At 43.7% G+C, this 18,342-nt stretch overlaps 1 protein-coding gene across 21 annotated transcripts in view; it reads left to right on the top strand.

Moving 5' to 3' along the window:
- The first annotated feature begins 7,708 nt into the window (after positions 1 to 7,708).
- CAMK2D (calcium/calmodulin dependent protein kinase II delta) overlaps positions 7,709 to 18,342 on the top strand; it is a 184,494-nt gene continuing 173,860 nt past the window's right edge. For 4 of the 21 annotated variants that reach the window (XM_033160037.1, XM_033160017.1, XM_033160018.1 and 1 more), the window contains exons 1-2: positions 7,715 to 8,254; positions 9,821 to 9,915. In XM_033160037.1, coding sequence (XP_033015928.1) covers positions 8,190 to 8,254; positions 9,821 to 9,915 — 160 coding nt within the window. In that variant the 5' untranslated portion in view covers positions 7,715 to 8,189. Of the gene's footprint in view, positions 8,255 to 9,116; positions 9,139 to 9,820; positions 9,916 to 18,342 lie in introns of those variants that run through there. The other 17 variants (XM_033160015.1, XM_033160031.1, XR_004427321.1 and 14 more) reach the window with 14 other exon arrangements.

Below are 18,342 nucleotides of genomic sequence, written 5' to 3' on the forward strand. Positions count from 1 at the left end.
TATCCAGAAATGGATGTTATAAGCCAATGGGGAGCCATTTGGATGTTGATGTACTACCATCTTCCATCATGCCCGCCTACTGTATTGGTCACAACGGCTGGGGCTAATGGAGCCCCACTGCAGCTGGAGGGCACCCCATTGCCTCCCCGTTTCAGACAATCATTTCCGTGTACAATCCCCACAGGGTGTGCGTTAAAATCCATTCTGGAGGTGAACTTCAGCAAAAACTAAATGTTTTGCCAAATTTGTGGAGCCCATCTCCTGCAAAGCCTGCTGTACACCAGGATGGCAACCCTGCTTTTAAACATGCAAAGAATCGCCAATGGGTTTACCCCCACCCCAGATGGGGCAGTGACAATAGCTGTGAGAATCTGGGTCAACAATAAAGTTCATGAGCTGAAACCAGCACTTCAGCCAAGGTCAAATATGCCTCCTGTCCAGTCCTTAAGACCACCTGCTCTCTATCAAATTACTCCTTTCTTTCCACTTTCCACTTTCTCGTCTGCCTTCTTGCCACAGCCTCCCCTCTGCTCCGTCTCTCTGTTCCATCACTGATCCACAGTGGCAAAGCTTTTTTTCAAGGCTGGATCACTATCAGATCTACTGACATTTAAAGACTGAAAGAGGCAGCCACTCTCATGCCACACCACACACAACACCCAGGTCTTCTTATTTCTGGCATCTCCCAGCAACTGGAAGCAGCGATCCCATGGAGAAAAAGAGCCCAGGGATTGTGCTGCCTTTAATATATTTGCATTCTAAAGAAAGAACATTGCAGAAGCTGAGTGGAAAGAAGAGGTAGTGCTAGTTGTTTTGATGGAACATTCATTCTTTGCTCATCTCCTATTGACATCCTTAAGGGCTGTCACTCAGGGCAGAGCACTTCTCATTGCAGCATAAGCATTTGAGTGCCATATTCACCAGCTCCATGAAGTGCTTCTCTAAGTGGGTAGGCCATATACTGTATACCCTATTCTAAATAAATAAATAAATGTTATGCAAGAGACACATGTCAGTATGTTATGGAACTATGCCGACTACAAATGAGTGCATAATCCAATTGAATGAATCTAGGATCCAATGGAATCAAAATGAAATTTAAGCACACGGTTAAGTGTTTATTTTCTGTTGATTTCAATGGGATTTCCCTTTCCCTTTTCAATTGCATCTTTATTCATTGGCATATATTTTGTCCACCTTTATTTATTCTTTCATTTAAGGCAGGGGTCCCCAAACTAAGGCCCAGGGGCCAGATGTGGCCCAATTGTCTTCTAAATGCGGCCCGGGGACGGTCCGGGAATCAGCGTGTTTTTACATGAGTAGAATGTGTCCTTTCATTTAAAATGCATCTCTGGGTTATTTGTGGGGCCTGCCTGGTGTTTTTACACGAGTAGAATGTGTGCTTTTATTTAAAATGCATCTCTGGGTTATTTGTGGGGCATAGGAATTCGTTCATTTCCCCCCCCAAAAAATATAGTCTGGCCCCCCACAAGGTCTGAGGGAAAGTGGACTGGCCCCCTGCTGAAAAAGTTTGCTGACCCCTGATTTAAAGTTTCTGTCCCTCTCTTCTCCAGCTTACACACACTTAAGACCACAATATATACAATAAACACAGTCGGAGAATAAAAAAATTATCAGCGGCATACACTGTTGATACATAAAACAGACATGAATGTAAAACTGAAATTTTAAAACAGGTGGAAACATGAGCAAGTCCAGCAACAATACAAAGAAACACGGGAAGTTTCTTTTTCCATTTATGCCAACATTATAATCATCACACACACACACACACACAGAGAGAGAGAGAGAGAGAGAGAGAGAGAGAGAGAGAGAGAGAGAGAGAGAGAGATGCAAGCCCATGATAAAAATATAATCTGCAGAAAGCCTGTCATAACAACAGGTATTAATACTATTAAGTTACAAGCATTTTGTGATTAATTTGTGCTTCCTTGTGATTGGAACATTCCATTGTAGACATTATAGCACAAAAGAAGAAGAAGAAGAAGAAGAAGAAGAGGAAGAAGTGTAGAGATTATGTGCTGTGTCCAAACGGAATGAGTGAGCTGGTGAGTCCATGCTGCCCTATAATTCACAGTCTTGCTCCAGCCTCTATTATGGCTTAGCCACTGCCTGTGGATGCTAATGAATGGGCAGTCAGTGCTGCAGGTCATGTTGACCATTTGGATAGTCAGCTCACAACCACTTGCGGGGTGAGAGGAAGCTGTTAAATGAGACTTCCCACCAGAATGCAGAATCAAGGACAGCTAAATGGAGCCGTTTTAAGGGGAAAGTGGGCTGCTACAGCTGCTAAGAAATTTCTGCAGTAGAGTCCTTTTGGATTTACAGAGGTCAGGGAGTGGTGTTGTGAATCTAGCGTCGCCTGTCTTATTTCTGTCCCCGCTCAACCTGTTAAATGTTTGAATACAGATGATTAAAGAACACAGTAAATCTGCAGTGTTAACAGCTACAAAAGGAAAGTGAGTGAAAGGCTGCTGAGTGAGATGGGGACCAATATATGTACCGTGTTTCACTTGTGATGCTGAAGCTGATGACATTGTTTTTCTTAGCTGGTACAATGGTTTGGAATGGTTGCTCTGGGAACAAAGCAGTTTGCAGTCCAGCTTCTGTGCTGAAAGTAAGCACTGGCAGTTTATCTGGGATTATCTGGGAAACTTCTGAGGACTGAAAAGAAGTCTCGGGGGCTAGGAAGCTAAGGGACAGAAAGGCAAAGGCAAGGGGTTGAAACATGCTGCTTCCATTCAGGTTATACTATACAGGGTTATATACAGGTCTTTGGCAGGTTTCTTAATACAGGCCTGTAGCAGGGTTTCTCTTTGCCCTGGGAAAAAGAGGAGGGGTGGGGCAGAAGGTTAGTAGTTACAAAATAACCACTTAACTCCATTAATTTCAGTTGGGTCTGCTCTTTGCAATCCAGGGTTGTTGTTTTTAAATTGTGAATCACATTTTATTGATTATGTAAACCACCCAGAAAACTTGGTTGGATGGGTGATATACAAATACAGTAAAATGAAACAAATAATGGAATTATTTCCAAATATTTACAATCGTTCACCATGCTGTCTGAAAGCCATCCATTTTAATGTCTATCTCATTGCATGACTGGTTACAGTTGACAATAAAAGCAAGGCCCGTCAAAATAGGTCTTGCTGGTTTTTAATGATGGAAAGCACTGGTAAAGTGTTGCTTTCACAGCATTTATGAATAGTGTTTTCTCTTCAGTACCAGTTTATGCCAATGATTAGCTATGCAAAGTAGCCAAATGCAGTTGCAAAATAACATTACAGGCAACCAAGGCAGTATGCTTTTTTATTTTAATAGGCTTTCCCTCCCCAATTAACTCACATTAATAGAAAGACACGGGCATTTAACTGCTGCACAAATAACAGTCATCAACCTAATGGTATGCTATACTAATCCCTCCCTTGGATTATAAATCACTTTATATATACTTTTGTAAGTGTATGAGAGTGTCTCACTTGAGCCAAAAAAACATTAAGATGATGATAATGACTGCATAATATGATAACATTTCCTGTCATTATTAAAGGAATTTAAATAAAACAATTTCTGCATAAAAGAGAATGTCCAGCACTAAAAAAATGTTTCCTTTGCCTAAAATACAGTTGACTCTCAATTTACATTGTGGTTACATTCCAAGGATAGTGCATAAAGCCAAAATCGTGTGCAGTCAAAACACACTCTCCCTGCACCTCTGACTGCTCTCCCAAGGCCACACTCTCCCCCACTGCCTCCCCCAAGGTCACTGGGCCCTCTTCATGCACCTCCAAACACTCTCCCAAGGTAAGTGCAATGGCAGGTGGAATTACCAACTCCCACCCACTTTTAATTTTTAAAAATTTTCTCAGCCAAACGTGTAAAGCTTTTTATATTATTATTGAAAGAGTAAATAAGAAACAAGAAAAAAAGAGGAAGAAAAACAAAAGCATACAGAGTGTAACAATAACAAGTACCGTCAAAATATAATTAGAATTACAAACATATATAATGTATACATACATGGATAGACTTATTAAAACCCTCGTGTGTACCTCAGTTCATGATTTACTATGGTTTTAATAAATACTTTCCAAATATCATTAAATTTGTCCATAGATCATATTTATCTGAAACTGATCCGTTCATTGGTTGCAAGAGTTGTCATATCTTGTCCATTGATCAAAGGAAGGCATAAAGCTGAATTGCACAAGATGAATGCACATAAGTAGCGAGTTAGCTGTAACAACAACAAATTACTGCTTGACTCCACACCTGCATCCAGACTTTAAACTAGGAGTGGCTACCCTGCAGACTGCAGTGAGTACATTCCCCCCCCCCCGGAAAAAAAAATATTTGGTGGCCACAATCACTGGGCATTTTTTAAAAAGTAACTGTGATTTAACCTTCACCAGGTCTTGCCCAAGTTTCTCAATGCTATTTTCAGGTGATTTCTTTTAAGTTCCCACCCCAAAAAACTGCTGCTTCCATGTTCACAGGGCTTCCTGAGCTCCTGTGAACACTGTGTGCAGAGATGTAGCCTTGTATTTGGCTGTTTCCACCATGGCTGTGATGCACCAGCTGCCAAAGTGGTGCATAGGTATGTGACAAACCAGTCCCAAGAACTGCCAAAAGCACCACAGTATTGGGAGGTTGAAGAACCACAGCTGGAAGCTGACAACATCAAGCTGCACTTGAACACATCCGTAAATTCAGAGGTGAGCGCCAAATAAGAATGAGAGGGGGGATTTCTTCATGATTGTCAAATGGAGCAATTTATGCAGATGGCAATGAAATAATTTGGGGTGGGAGGGAAGGTGGAACATAAACTGGTTCATATGGAAATAATTTCTTAGGGAATGAATGTGGAGGAAGCAAAAATGATGAGGAAACAGAGGGGGTGTTTTCTATGATGAAATGAATGGATTCAGGTAGAAGGTAAGGTATAATATTTTAGGGTGGGGTGTGGAAGCTTAAGCATAAATGGATTTAGTTGGCAAGCAGCAAATTATATTTTGGGGTTGGGGAGGAAGGAGGGAGCATAAGTTCCAGTATTAGTACAATCATACCTTGGATCCCGAACGCCTTGGTACTTGGACATTTTGGCTCCTGAACACAAAAGTGAGTGTTCCAGTTTGCAAACATTCTTTGGAACCTAAACGTCCGCGAGGCTTCCGCAGCTTCCAATTGCCTGCAGCCAATCAGAAGCTGCGCTTAGGTTTCAAAACGTTTTGGAAGTCGAATGGACTTCCGGAATGGATTCTGTTTGACATCCAAGGTACGACTGTAGTTGATGAGGTAAGATGGAGACCACGGCCAGCATTTATAACTTGGGGAGGGGGGATGTATGACTTTCCTGCTTTGGCTGCACCCATTGTTTTGCTTCAGCTATGCCAATTTGGACATGTGGGCCCCAGAGCTAGCCCCCAAAAGATTATCTACTTTTGCCTTTAAGCAAACCATTTAAGCCCCATCTGCATGGCAGGTTTGCTCAAAGCACTGCTTTGTCCAATGGAACTTGCTCATCCTGAATTCACTCGGACTTTCCTGCATAATGCTGAATGCTCAATGAACAGGTCCTCTGGCGAAACCCTAGGTAAATGTTTTCAGATCAATGCATCTCCATGGGAGGAATCACTTGTCTTCTGCATTTCTGCTTCTCTAATAGGTTCTTTGAAACAGGAGTGCTGCTAGAAAAATTAGACCGCGGCAGGATTGTAGCTATGCAAAACAATACACACTTCATCCATACTCCTAGCAAACAAGCACGGGATAGCAGTTTCACTAGTGCAACCCTCTAGGCCAGAGCTTGCCAAACTGTGTGTTGCAACACAGTAGTGTGTCGGTTGCAGTGTGTATGTGTGTCAAGCGAAAGCTCCCCGTGTTCCTGGAAAAGGGTTAGCTTAACCTCGTTTGCTAGTAAAACTGAATTACTGTCTCACAAAATGATGCATGTCTAAAAAGTGTGTCACCAACATGAAAAGTTGGGAAAGCTCTGTCTGCAGAGGAATAAATCCCACTGAGCTCACCGGGAGTTACACCCTCCCCCAAGTCAGTGTGCACAGATTCACACCCATGGCATGCTGGTCTACCCTCCCCTACATTTGCAGGAGACTCAACATTTGAATTGATGCTTTTGAATTATGGTGCTGGAGGAGACTCTTGAGAGTCCCATGGACTGTAAGAAGATCAAACCTATCAAATCAGCCCTGAGTGTTCACTGGAAGGACAGATCCTGAAACTGAGGCTGCAATATTTTGGCCACCTCATGAGAAGAGAAGACTCCCTGGAAAAGACCCTGATGTTGGGAAAGATGGAGGGCACAAGGAGAAGGGGACGACAGAGGACCAGAGGGTTGGACAGTGTTCTCGAAGCTGCTAACATGAGTCTGACCAAACTGCAGGAGGCAGTGGAAGACAGGAGTGCCTGGGGTGCTCTGGTCCATGGGGTCAAGAGGAGTCGAACACGACTAAACGAATTTTTATCTATAGAGCTAATGTATCTGAAGAAGTGTGCATGCATACCAAGAACAAACTTAGTTGGTCTTTAAGGTGCTACTGGAAGGAATTTATTTATTTAGAGCTAATGCTGTTCATTGAAACAAAGGCAGAACTTTCCCCATCAGGACTCGGAATGTGTGTGGGGTGGTGGTGGTGGTGGAGGATGTCATCATAGATGAGAGCCTGCTATCCTAGCTCATTCTGGATGAGCAACATCCAAAAAGCGCCTCTCCCCGCTTTAGAAGAGCTTGCATTATCTCGCGACAGGTCGGAAACTGCGTTCTGTTCTCTCCCGCTCTCTTCCCTCGTCTCTCTCTCCCCCCCCCCCCGCGTCTTTTCCCTGCTGGAGACTGGCTGGGTAGAACGCACGAGGTAGCGTGTCGATTGTGACGCCACTGGATGGAACGCTGCGAAGGGCGGATGGAATCACCCGGGAGGGTGGGGCGGCTTCCCTCCCGCGGCTTCGGCTTGGGAGAGAAGCGGGGAGGGAGAAGAGCGGCCCCCAAGAGTCTCTCCTCTGAAGGCGGGCTCGGCTAAACGCCGGAGTTTAAAAAGGCATTAGAAATATATTTCACCAACCCTGCAGTTAAGGGCGGAACGGAATATTTCGTTTGGACGAGTGCGAGCACACGGAGTCCGCAACGTCCCTTCCTTTGCATCCGCTGAGCGGGGAAACAAAACAAAACAAAACCAACCAAAGCAACCCTCGCCCATTCAGACGACCCTCTCGGGAGCATTTGCGTGTTCACACGCCCTAGAGACAAAAGAGTCGGGGAGGAAGCGGGATTATCGCTTTGAGCAAGAACCTTTCCGGTCCCCTCCTGCGTGCGTGTAGAAAGCCTCGGAGGCTTAGACGAAGGAAGGGCGGTACAGCGAGCAGGAGCGGGAGAGGTCAGGCGAGTCTCGCCGTGCCCTGCCGGGCGAACGGGCCTGCCTAGCTGTCGCTAGAGGGAGGTGTGGCACAGCGCAGAGCGGCGGCGGCGAGCGGGGGGAGCCGCCGGGGCGACGGCTGCCGGAGGAAGAGGGCGAGAGAAGGGAGGAGATAAGAGGAGGAGGAGAAGCGCCCGAGCCACCGCTTCTTCGCAATTCGCGGCTCCCCGCCTGATGCGCTCTTCTGTCCGGAGCGCAGCCCTTCCTCGCCCACGGAGAAAGGCTGATCTGTACCAAGCGCAGAGGCGCCGCCCGGGCAAGAAAGGCGTCCGAGTCGCCCTCGCTTCTCGTTTTCCTGTTTCCCTCTCCGACAACCTCGCCTTCCGATCCCTAGTAGCTGCTGCTTAATAAGCCTGTTGAGGCTCCTCGTGCAACTCTCTGTGCCTCTGCCGTCGCGTTTGCGTCCTCCCCGTCGGATGGCACCTTTCCCCTAGACAGCTCGCCCGAGCTTTTGCCAAGGAGGAAGGTCGCGGGGACTGAGGGGGGAGCAGCGCGCCTCCCTCCCTCCCTCTTCTCGCTCTCCTTCCCCTCCTGCTCTATAACCCTTGCAAACAAACAAGCCAGCCGGAAAGTGGAAAGGAGCTGCCAAGAGGGAGCGTGGCAGAGAGGAAGAGGAGAAGAAGGAGGAGGAGAAGCGCTTCTGCCCTCCCCCGCCGCGTCCTGCTCGCGCCCCCTGCCGAGCCTACCTTTCCTCCTCGTCTTTCTCGGTGGCGCCAGCAGGAGCGAGCCCTCCGGCGGACGATGGCTTCGACCACCACCTGCACCAGGTTCACCGACGAGTATCAGCTCTTCGAGGAGCTCGGGAAGTAAGTCGGGGGCGAGCTGGCTGCGGGAGGGCTTGGGGGTGGCGAGAGGAGCAGGGCATCGAAGGGGGGCACGCTGTTGACAGCTGAGAGGAGAACCACACTGGCGGCGGCGGCTTGGCACGGGGGGGGGGGAGGTGCGTTGATCCCTGTCTTAGGTCAGCGCGTTGCAAAAGGGTCAGCGCGTTGCTAAAAAGCTTGCCGCTGAATTTTACGCACACAAACACACATCGGGTGGTGCGGCAGCTTGAACCGCAGCAGAGTTCAACTCCATGGCCAGATCTAGTAGAAGGGGAGGGAGAAGCAGAGATGCATATTGGAAAGGAGACGCAGCTGTCTTCCTTTCTCTCGCCCTTCTTTTGCATGCAAGGTCCGTGTTGTGCCTCGGAAGATTTGGTGCCACGTTTATTGATGCAGAAAGTTCAGCCCTGTCAGTAGAGTGTAATATGTGTAATATAACACACAAGCACATGTATACACATACACAATGCATTTAGACAGGAAGGAAGGGCAACCCTGTCAAAACAGACTGGGCTTCCCTGCGTGGGTATCTCCCCCCCCCCCCGCCGCTTTGTTAATTAGGGATTTGTGTTCTTACATCCATCAGTATGGTTGGGAACAAAATAATGGCACAAAATCCCCCCCCCCTTCTCTCCCGTGTTCCGTGCGGAGGGGCACAGGGGGTGGGAGAGAGCCACAGATGACTCAATTTGCCCCTGGGCAGCGTGGGTGGCTCAAATTTTAACGTCCAGGAAAACAACAACATCACAATTTGAAAGGGGGGGGGGGCGCACACATAGAGACTGCACCCAAGTGTTAGGAAACGTGAAGAAGCATGCTTGTTAGTCTTCTTATAACCAGGGAGTGCTTAGAATTCAATCCAGTAGGTCCTTCTGATTTGCATTTCTCTCATTTTCTTCCATTTTTTTTAAAAAATGTGCAAATTCAATACGGTGTGATTTTGTTATATAAATTGACTTGAAAATGTTTGACCGGACGGCAGGAGTGGTATTAACATGGTGAACATGTCACGAAGAGCAGTCTAATTCCAGTGCTCTTCATCTTCAAGGGAATTGCAAATGAATGCTCTTGCTCAGGACTGTATCTATTAAGATTTATTGGGTCCTAGCCACTCCAGTGTGACATGAGTGTTTATGCTTAAATAAACACAAAGTGCCGTGTTTACAGGATCATAGGACTGCTTAAAAAAAAAAACAGTACCTAAAATAAGATAAAATTCCACCACAGGAATATATTCAGGCTACACCTTTCAGTCAAAACTCTGAAAAACACACAATTCCTATGTGTCAATACTGCCACTTATAATGAGATGTACATTTATTCAGTCTCTTAATGATATGGCTTATGCTCACATCTTAAATACAATTTACTGTTACAGTCCATCAAATTAGGGCTGATTGCCATGTTGTGCTCATTCTCATGCCTTCATATATTGACACTGTTCAAATTGGTTAATGCTGTCTAAATTACTAGACCATTTCTGAAGTAGCACAGCTGCCTCCCCCCCCCCATTTGAAACTGATGGTTCTCTGATTTATTGGCTTACAGGGGAGCTTTTTCAGTGGTGAGAAGATGTATGAAAATCACTACTGGACAAGAATATGCTGCCAAGATTATCAACACTAAAAAGCTATCAGCAAGGGGTGGGTACTCCCAATCTGATGTGAACTATTTTGTATTTATGCAGATCTAAGCGAATTGTGATATAAAACAATGTTGATTGCATGGAGTGAAAATGAGTGCCCCTCTTTCCCCACTGTGTGTGTTTCTGTGTTTGGGAAGACCATATTTAACTTAGTATATTCCTATGATACTGCTTAGAGATTGCCTGTAGTGCTAATTAGACAAACTACTTGGAGTTGTAATTTCCAAATGAGCTCTGTTATTGCATTTTGAGGAAATAAATTCTCCTTCCTATAGCTTTTACTGGAGAAAAGGAGGTCAGATTGTAATTGAATTGCACACTCCTGTTTTATTTACACATGAACTTAATTCACTCTGGCATATTTAACATGAAAAAAACCCTTGAGAGGAAAATTCCCTGCTTCTTCTACACTCATGTTTTTGGTTGAAAATAGGTCTAATTTTATCAGATGATCTGTGAGACAAGTGGCCATGTTTAAATGAATTATCTTCGCCTCCGTAGTGCATTGTTTCTCCACTTCACGACTTCCAGATTTGGCTGTTTATTTCGTAGTGTTTTTATATGAGCTCCATTGTTTTGGGTCCAGAGCTTTCTCCAAAATGTGTCATTCGTGTCTCCAAAGCAAATTGGCTGGAAATTGGACATGGGGCCGCTTCCCATTCATTTCAGCAGTGCTGGTCTAGGAGAAGTCGGAACTATATGTGTGTGCTTGGCTCTCTCAACTAATGAAAGTAGGCCTTATGGTGGTGTATTCTTGGTAAATCCACACTGAAGTGCTTGTATGAGGATTTTGAGAATTATGGATTATTCCCTGTTAACATCTGTACTTTCCATGTTAATTTCTGGCCTCTTTGTGCACGTAGAAATGAACTGAAGTGTTTGTTCAGTGTGCAAACCTTCCATTTATGTCCTGTTTTTAAATATATATATATATTTGGGGGAACTATGGGGCAAGAATTTGCTTGCCTGGGTGTTGTTGTTGTTTTTAGCTAATTTTATGTGTGTGTCATTACATGTACCTTGAATTCCTAAGGCAGCTCAAACAGTTCTAAAGAGTAGTGTTCATAGACTGCCACCTGCAACCTGCCTGGCAGTCTAAGCCAAGGCATGTTTACTTAAAAAAAAAAAATCTTTATTAAATTTTATAGAACAAAAAACAACAACATAATCAAACATAAACACAACAATACAATTATTTAAAAACAAACCTACAATAATAACAAACCTACAATAAAAACAAACCTACAAAAAAAGAAAAAAATCTTATTTATTATCACTAACAACTGTCCTTCACATTGTATATTGACTTCCTCCTATCTCCTCTTCCTGCGTTCCTTGTCTGTCATCTTTAGTAATTTCTAAACATCTTGCAAAACCTTATTTACACTCATATTTCATCTGTCTTAAACACTTAACCTAACTCTACCTCTACAGTCTAACTTTTCTTTCAAATTATATCTAATTATCAATAATACAATCGTTTTTTAAGTACAGTTTAAATTTCTTCCATTCTTCTTCCACCGCGTCGTCCCTCTGGTCACGAAGTTTCCCGGTCATCTCTGCGAGCTCCATATAGTCCATCATTTTCATCTGCCATTCTTCAATCGTTGGAATTACTTCTGTCTTCCAGTTTTTAGCTATCAAAATTCTAGCTGCTGTTGTGGCATACATAAATAAAGTTCTATCACATTTTGGGATTTCTTGGCCTAGGATGCCCAGTAAAAAGGCTTCTGGTTTCTTTTTAAATGTGTTTTTCAGCACCTTTTTCATTTCATTATAAATCTTTTCCCAGAAGTCTTTTACCTTTGGGCACGTCCACCACATATGGAAAAAAGTTCCTTCTGCTTCTAAGCCAAGGCATGTTTACTCAGGGGTAGGTCCTATGAATTAAATGGGATCCTTTTATATGTTTACCAGGAAGTAAGTTCCATTCCCTTGAATGGGATGCATCCCCAGGCAAGTGTGTTTAGGATCATAGTCTTATTCTTACTGGGTATTTATACTATAGTGAGTTTGGGGGCTGCAATATTACATTATTGGAGTTTTCTTTGTCTTTTAAGTTCACATATTTTGCAGTGGCTTTTATGTGCTGTATAAAATTGAACAGAATTAGTGTACTGTATATTTGCTTCAGCAGCTCACACATGTTTGCGTTTAAAATATATTATTAATCCTCTGCGTGTGTAAACATTAATGCAAACATTTTAAAAATTGCAGTAGATTTTGCAGGCTCAAACTATGTAGCACTGATGTGTATGGAATTTTGCTTGTCATATTTTTAGCAACCATTGTGTTGAAGGAACAATAAGGAATTTCCAGTAGATTTCGGAGAATGCTTAAATACCTAGCATAGACAACTGTTGTTGGGCTAGATGCAGGGAATAAAAAATCCCAATAGTTAAATACCTGAGCTATAACGAATTGCCTGATAAAGAGCTATGTGTAACATGAAAGCATAATTACACATCAAAGTTGGTTGAGTGAAAGATGCCATCACCCTTGTTCGTTCTGTAATTCACGTTCTCACCAATATAGTTTTAAAATTGTAAATCGGAACTGTTTGTTGATTACTGCATTTCGTGTAGCACTTGAACTATTCCTCACCAACACCCTTAGTGCTGTTAAACTAGGAGTGTTACGTTCTTAGGAATTCCATTTTGTGGCTATAGTGTGCAAATCCATAGCCTTTGTTTTTTGGATTTAAACCCAAGTGGTGTAATTGCAGGCATAAAGTTTGCCTTCTGCTTATGTAAATCTCTTATCTCTCCCTGCTATGTGTGTGTGTGTGTGCGCGCGCGCGTGTATGAAAGAGAGACAAAAGTCTTTGTGTGGTACAAATCTTGATACATTACCCAAATGTGTTAAAAGGCACAGAATATATCGTCCTTAATGGGTGGCATCCAGTTATGTCACACTCTTAGATGCATTGAAATGAATGTATTTAAGTTAGCCGTGACTAACTGAATTCCATTCCACTGGGTCTACTCAGTGTAAGATTTAGTAGCATACTAACCAGTGTTTCTAAAAATAGTTTATTGGCTTGAAAAAGAAAATAAGGCGGTCACGTGACAGAAACGTAGCATATTTTGATTGGGAAAGGGGCGTAGCTTAGCAGCATGTGCCTTGCATGCAGATAGTCCTTCATTCAACCCCTAGTGTCTCCAAGTAGGAGTGAGAAGGTCTCCTGTATGAAACCCTAAAGAAGATACTGCTAGGCAGTGTAGACAGTGTTGAAGTAAATAGACTTTGTCTAAAACAGCATCCTTTGTTCTTTATGATGATGATGATGATGATGATGATAATAATAATAATAATAATAATAATATTTTTCACATGGAATTCTATCTAAAGATGGGAAGATATCAAAGGCATGGAGATGGGTAGAGGAAAGGAAGATAAAGGAACGGAGAAGCAGAATAAGGGCTAACGCCAGCTAGAATCATGATGAGAGGATGATAAATTCCTGGTTTTAGGTAATTGAGAGTATGATACATATATACAGGCCTTTTTTTCAGCCAAAACTTGCCGGAACTCAGTTCTAGCACCTCTCAGGTGGGTGACATTGCCATTATCAGAGAACAAGAAGAAGTGCCCATTATGAGTTTGGGCATTGCTTTTTCTAGAAAGATAGCACTGCACGTATATTTGTTTCACATAAGTTATAGCTTTCTTGAGGTGCTACATAATACCGTATTGAAGAACTATTTAGTTATCTTAATCCTTAGCACGCCCCTTCAAAGAAGGACGTGGCACAAATATTGATGTGTATGAAGGATTTTAAATGTTTTGTGACATAGAGCATCGTCTCTGTGTGCCTGCTATGTAGACCCATTTCCGAATAGAAACCGGCTTGGGTCCAGCCAGTATGGGGATGAGGGTTCTGTATCTACCACTCTGAAGCCCTTGAAAAAGGGGGCAGGAGCATAAATAAATAAGGAATCCAAATAAATAAAGAACCCGCGGCAAATTATGACCCTATTACCCAATTGTATGCATTTGTGTCTATAGTGATCTTGAATCACTTAAGAGCCAGTTCTACAAAACACATAAACACCCCAGCATTTTTAGGGATGTGATTTGCCGAAAGAAACGTGGGGATGGACTCTTATTTAAAAGCATTTTATTTGAAAGTGTAGGGAAGCTCTCGCTGTAGTACTTGATTATCAAGTGAGGAACATACATTGCAGTCATCAAGTGGTGTACATCAAGTGGTAAACTGTGCATTTTAGCAGTAGGCGGCAGCTGTACATGCAGGCTTGTGCTCTCAGGAACGATTCATCCTTAAAGACTGGCATTTCTTCTGTTACATCTCTCTCTTGCATATTTAAGTGCATCTCTCTTGACAACATTTCAAGATTGCCTATTTAATTCACACATTGTGGGCTTTCTCGCTGAGCACAGTGGAAGTCAAACAGTAGCTTGTTTGTCATGCCATGAATGTTTTCTGTGATTCTAAAAATGCCTTCTCTTTCACATGCAAGACAGTTTGAGGAGGAAAAGGGAATAGAACCTGTAATTTATTTTTTGGCATCCTGAGGGCATACTTTCTGTGACTCTGTATGGCTAGAGGCAACTTTGGAAATCAGATGGGTAAATCAGCATTCTGGATCTGTTTCTTCATTGGCATTCTTGGCTTGTGAATTTCAGGTTGGTGAGTGATCTCAGCAACACCTGAACATGTACAGTTTTGTGATATGTTTTCTCTCAAGCACTTGGGTTCCTACAGTAATCGCCTCAATGTGAATTGCTGCTCATGTCTGTCTGTCGATCTATAGTTGTTTCAGTGCCTCATTTTTGAAGAATAATAAAATGCTTTAGTGTTCCAAGAATAGTAGCTTACAGCTGTTTAATTCACAATTTAGTAGCAATATGTAGAAGAGGTAAAGATAAAGGTAAAGGGACCCCTGACCATTAGGTCCAGTCATGTCCGACTCTGGGGTTGCGGCGCTCATCTCGCATTACTGGCCGAGGGAGCCGTCGTACATGTGGCCAGCATGACTAAGCCACTTCTGGCGAACCAGAGCAGCACACGGAAACGCCGTTTACCTTCCCGCCGGAGCGGTACCTATTTATCTACTTGCACTTTGATGTGCTTTCGAACTGCTAGGTTGGCAGGAGCTGGAACCAAGCAACGGGAGCTCACCCCGCCGTGGGGATTTGAACCGCTGACCTGCTGATCGGCAAGCCCTAGGCTTTGTGGTTTAACCCACAGCGCCACCCGCGTCCGTAGAAGAGGTACTTTTATAAAATAAACAAATATTTTGAATCAAATAAAAAGGCGTATGAGTGAGGTAAGAGAATATTTCTATGGGACATAATGATTAAACATGTAATGGAAGCTGAAGCATATATATATATATATATATATATATATATATATATATATATATAAATGGATGAGAGGCGAGAGCAAATAGAAGTTGCTTTACCTTTCCCACTTGTCCTGTTCAACAATGCTCAGTGCTGCTCCACCCCACCCCAGGCTTCACTTTCTTTATTACCATACTTTAGTAGCTCCCAATTAGCTAAATACTGCAGACCCTGTGCTTTTTCAGAAGCCAAGCAATGGACCCCCTATTTTAGATTTTTTTTGATATCTCTTTTGTAGTTTTGGTTTTCTGAATGGTGCCACAGACTGCCTGGGTGGCTCACATGGACCGCCTGGGGTCTATGGACCACCAGTTAAGAACCAATGCTCTATTTCCTAACCCTAACCCTAACCCTTCTGCTTGGGAAAAGAAGCACATTCACTTTTTAATAACCCTCACTGGAGATGCCTTCTCCTACTCCATTGGAACGAATAAGGAAAGGGACTCAGAAGGAAGAGAGTTTACCTCTCCTACCCCTAGTTGTTTCTGGGATGGTGGGGCTCTGAGCAGGCTCATCCACCTTGTGGTCCAAAATTGATTGTGGCAGCTTGATCTGGGCATTGGTTTTCTCTAAAGCACCATAAGGTCTTGCTTGCACAGTTGTTTGCAGAGCAAGAGGTAGCTATGCCTGCTCAGATCCTGCCTGTCCCTGAAAGGATCAGTGTGCAATGTATTGAGCTCAGAGGAAGTTCACCACAGGATGTGTTTCTTTGGAGACTGCTGACTACACACCTGGTGTCTCCTTCAGGAGCCAGACTGAGCTTGCTTAGCCGGCTTCGGTCTCCAAAGCATGGTCATGAGAAGAGAAGAGCCTTGCTGGCTCAAAACAAAGGTCCAGCTAATTTAGTTTCCTGCACCCCACATGCTTTTGGGAAGTATACAACAAGAGAACGAAGGGAACAGCACTTGCCTGCTGTTGCTCCCAAGCATCTGGTATTCAGTGGCATATTGCTTCTCGTCATGAAAGTTCCAGATGGCTGATGTAGTTTGGATAACGTTTATTAGCTCTCATCCATTGAATTTATTTAATCCCACCTTGTTCCTGCATGAGGAAAAACAAGACAAGTTCCTTCAGCCCAAATAACTTCCTGGTTGGCCAGATCAAAGTCAGCACCAACATTGGAGGTGATATGCATCTGAATACCAGCTGCTGAGGAACATACAGTGAGCTGAAGAGGATGGCCCATTTGGTTTCATCTAGTAGGGCTCTTGTGTTCTCATAGTTAATACCTGCATGTTGCCATTTTTATGGGACTATTTCATAATAAATATGCGTCTCCACCTCCATCAGCCTGGACCACTGAGGTCCACCTCTGAGGGTATTCTGGCAGTTCCCTTGCTGCAAGAAGTGAAGTTACAGGGAACCAGGCAGAGGACTTTCTCAGCAGTGGCTCCCTCCCTGTGGAATGCCCTTCCATCAGCTGTCGAGGAGATAAAGAACTACACAACTTTCAGAAGACATCTGAAGGCAGCTTTCTATCTGCAAGTTTTATATTTGACATTTTATTATGTTTTATATGTGCTAGAAGCCACCTAGATTGGCTGGGAGAAACCAGCCAGATGGGCGGGATATTATTATTATTATTATTATTATTATTATTGAGGTGGCTTGCAAATTCAAGGGGTTGTGTCCTGCCACAGCTTCTCTTTTCATTCTTTATTATTAATATTCAATTTCTATACAAGTGTTCATCAAAAGTGTGGGATTTAATCCATTGGCACAGTCAAATGCAACATTCCTTATTTCCCTAGAGTGGGCAGAGGCAGGGAGACATCCAGTCAGTGTAGCTTCCCCACATAAATATATCCGGGTGGTTTCACAAGATACTTCCTAGCAGACCTGTTCTTCCTTGACTGAAAACCAGGACCACAGCTTGCAATAGTTCCAGAGGCCAAGGGTTGTTTTGCTCCAAGTAGACCCATTGGAATGAATATCCATTCATTTCAATGGGTCTCCTCTGAATGTGGCTAATATTGGGTTGAACCCCAAGCTTCTTGTCACAGTTGCCAACTCGGTCTCCCATGTGGAGTTTAGACCACCTTCTCCTGCTTCTTCCCTTGCGTACCTGTGTGGGCTGGAAAGAAGAGACAGAGCTAGTCTTTCATCTGGAATTGTCTGGGAGCCACACCGAAGTATGTTGGAAGCCTCATGTAGTCAGAGTTTGGCCAGTTCGGGGGAGAATAGTTCCAGTGCTGGGGATGTTCTACCTCCCAACAGTTCTCATGGAAGGAAAACAAGCTTCTCTTCCATCTGTGTAAACAGACGGCTCTAAGCTGGGCAGCTTTCTGTTCCAAAGATCCTACAGTTTAACTGTCAACAAGGAGGGAAGACGAGGGACAACAAATGCTGTTGTACACATACACTTAGCTTAATGATGGAACATAACTCTTTCTCCAGGCCAGCCGCCAGAGGAAATGCAGTTCGCTCCTACCAGGATACACTTGCAATGGATAACCTGATGCGGAAAAGGATACCCTGGGACTACCAACTGGTATCTTTCCAATCAAATGGGGTGTGAGGGAGCAGTCATGAAGTTGTTAGGATTTGGAATTACTGTGTTTGGACTATGAACTGTATGTAAGTGTTTGAGGCAAGAGCCTTGGTCGTTGGAATGGACATCCGACAGGTCATAGTATTAAATTGAGAATATTACGAAGATATGCACCAATTGTGTGCCTGTGAGGCCTGCGTTCCTCAGGCTGAGGAGAGGATGCAGCAGGGCAGCTGCTGTGTTGGCAAGTGTTCATTGATTGTTGAAACCGGCTTCAGCTTTTTAGAATGGGTATGTAATTTACAGAACAAGACCCTGACTCATACAGAGAGCATGGTTGGATCAGACCAAAGGCCTATCTAGTCCAGCATCTGTCATCCCACAGGGGCTAACCAGATACCTATGGGATGGCTATAAGCAAGTCATGATGAGGGCAGTAACCCTCTTCAGCTGTGGTTCCCCAGCAATCAGTATTATCTTCAGGTAGTGTATAGCCATCTTGACTTCTGGCCAGCCTTGAGTCTGATTTAAAGAATCCATTTAGCAGGGGATTTCCAAGACAGA

The sequence above is a fragment of the Lacerta agilis genome, chromosome 9, assembly GCF_009819535.1.
Source record: "Lacerta agilis isolate rLacAgi1 chromosome 9, rLacAgi1.pri, whole genome shotgun sequence".
NCBI lineage: Eukaryota > Metazoa > Chordata > Lepidosauria > Squamata > Lacertidae > Lacerta > Lacerta agilis.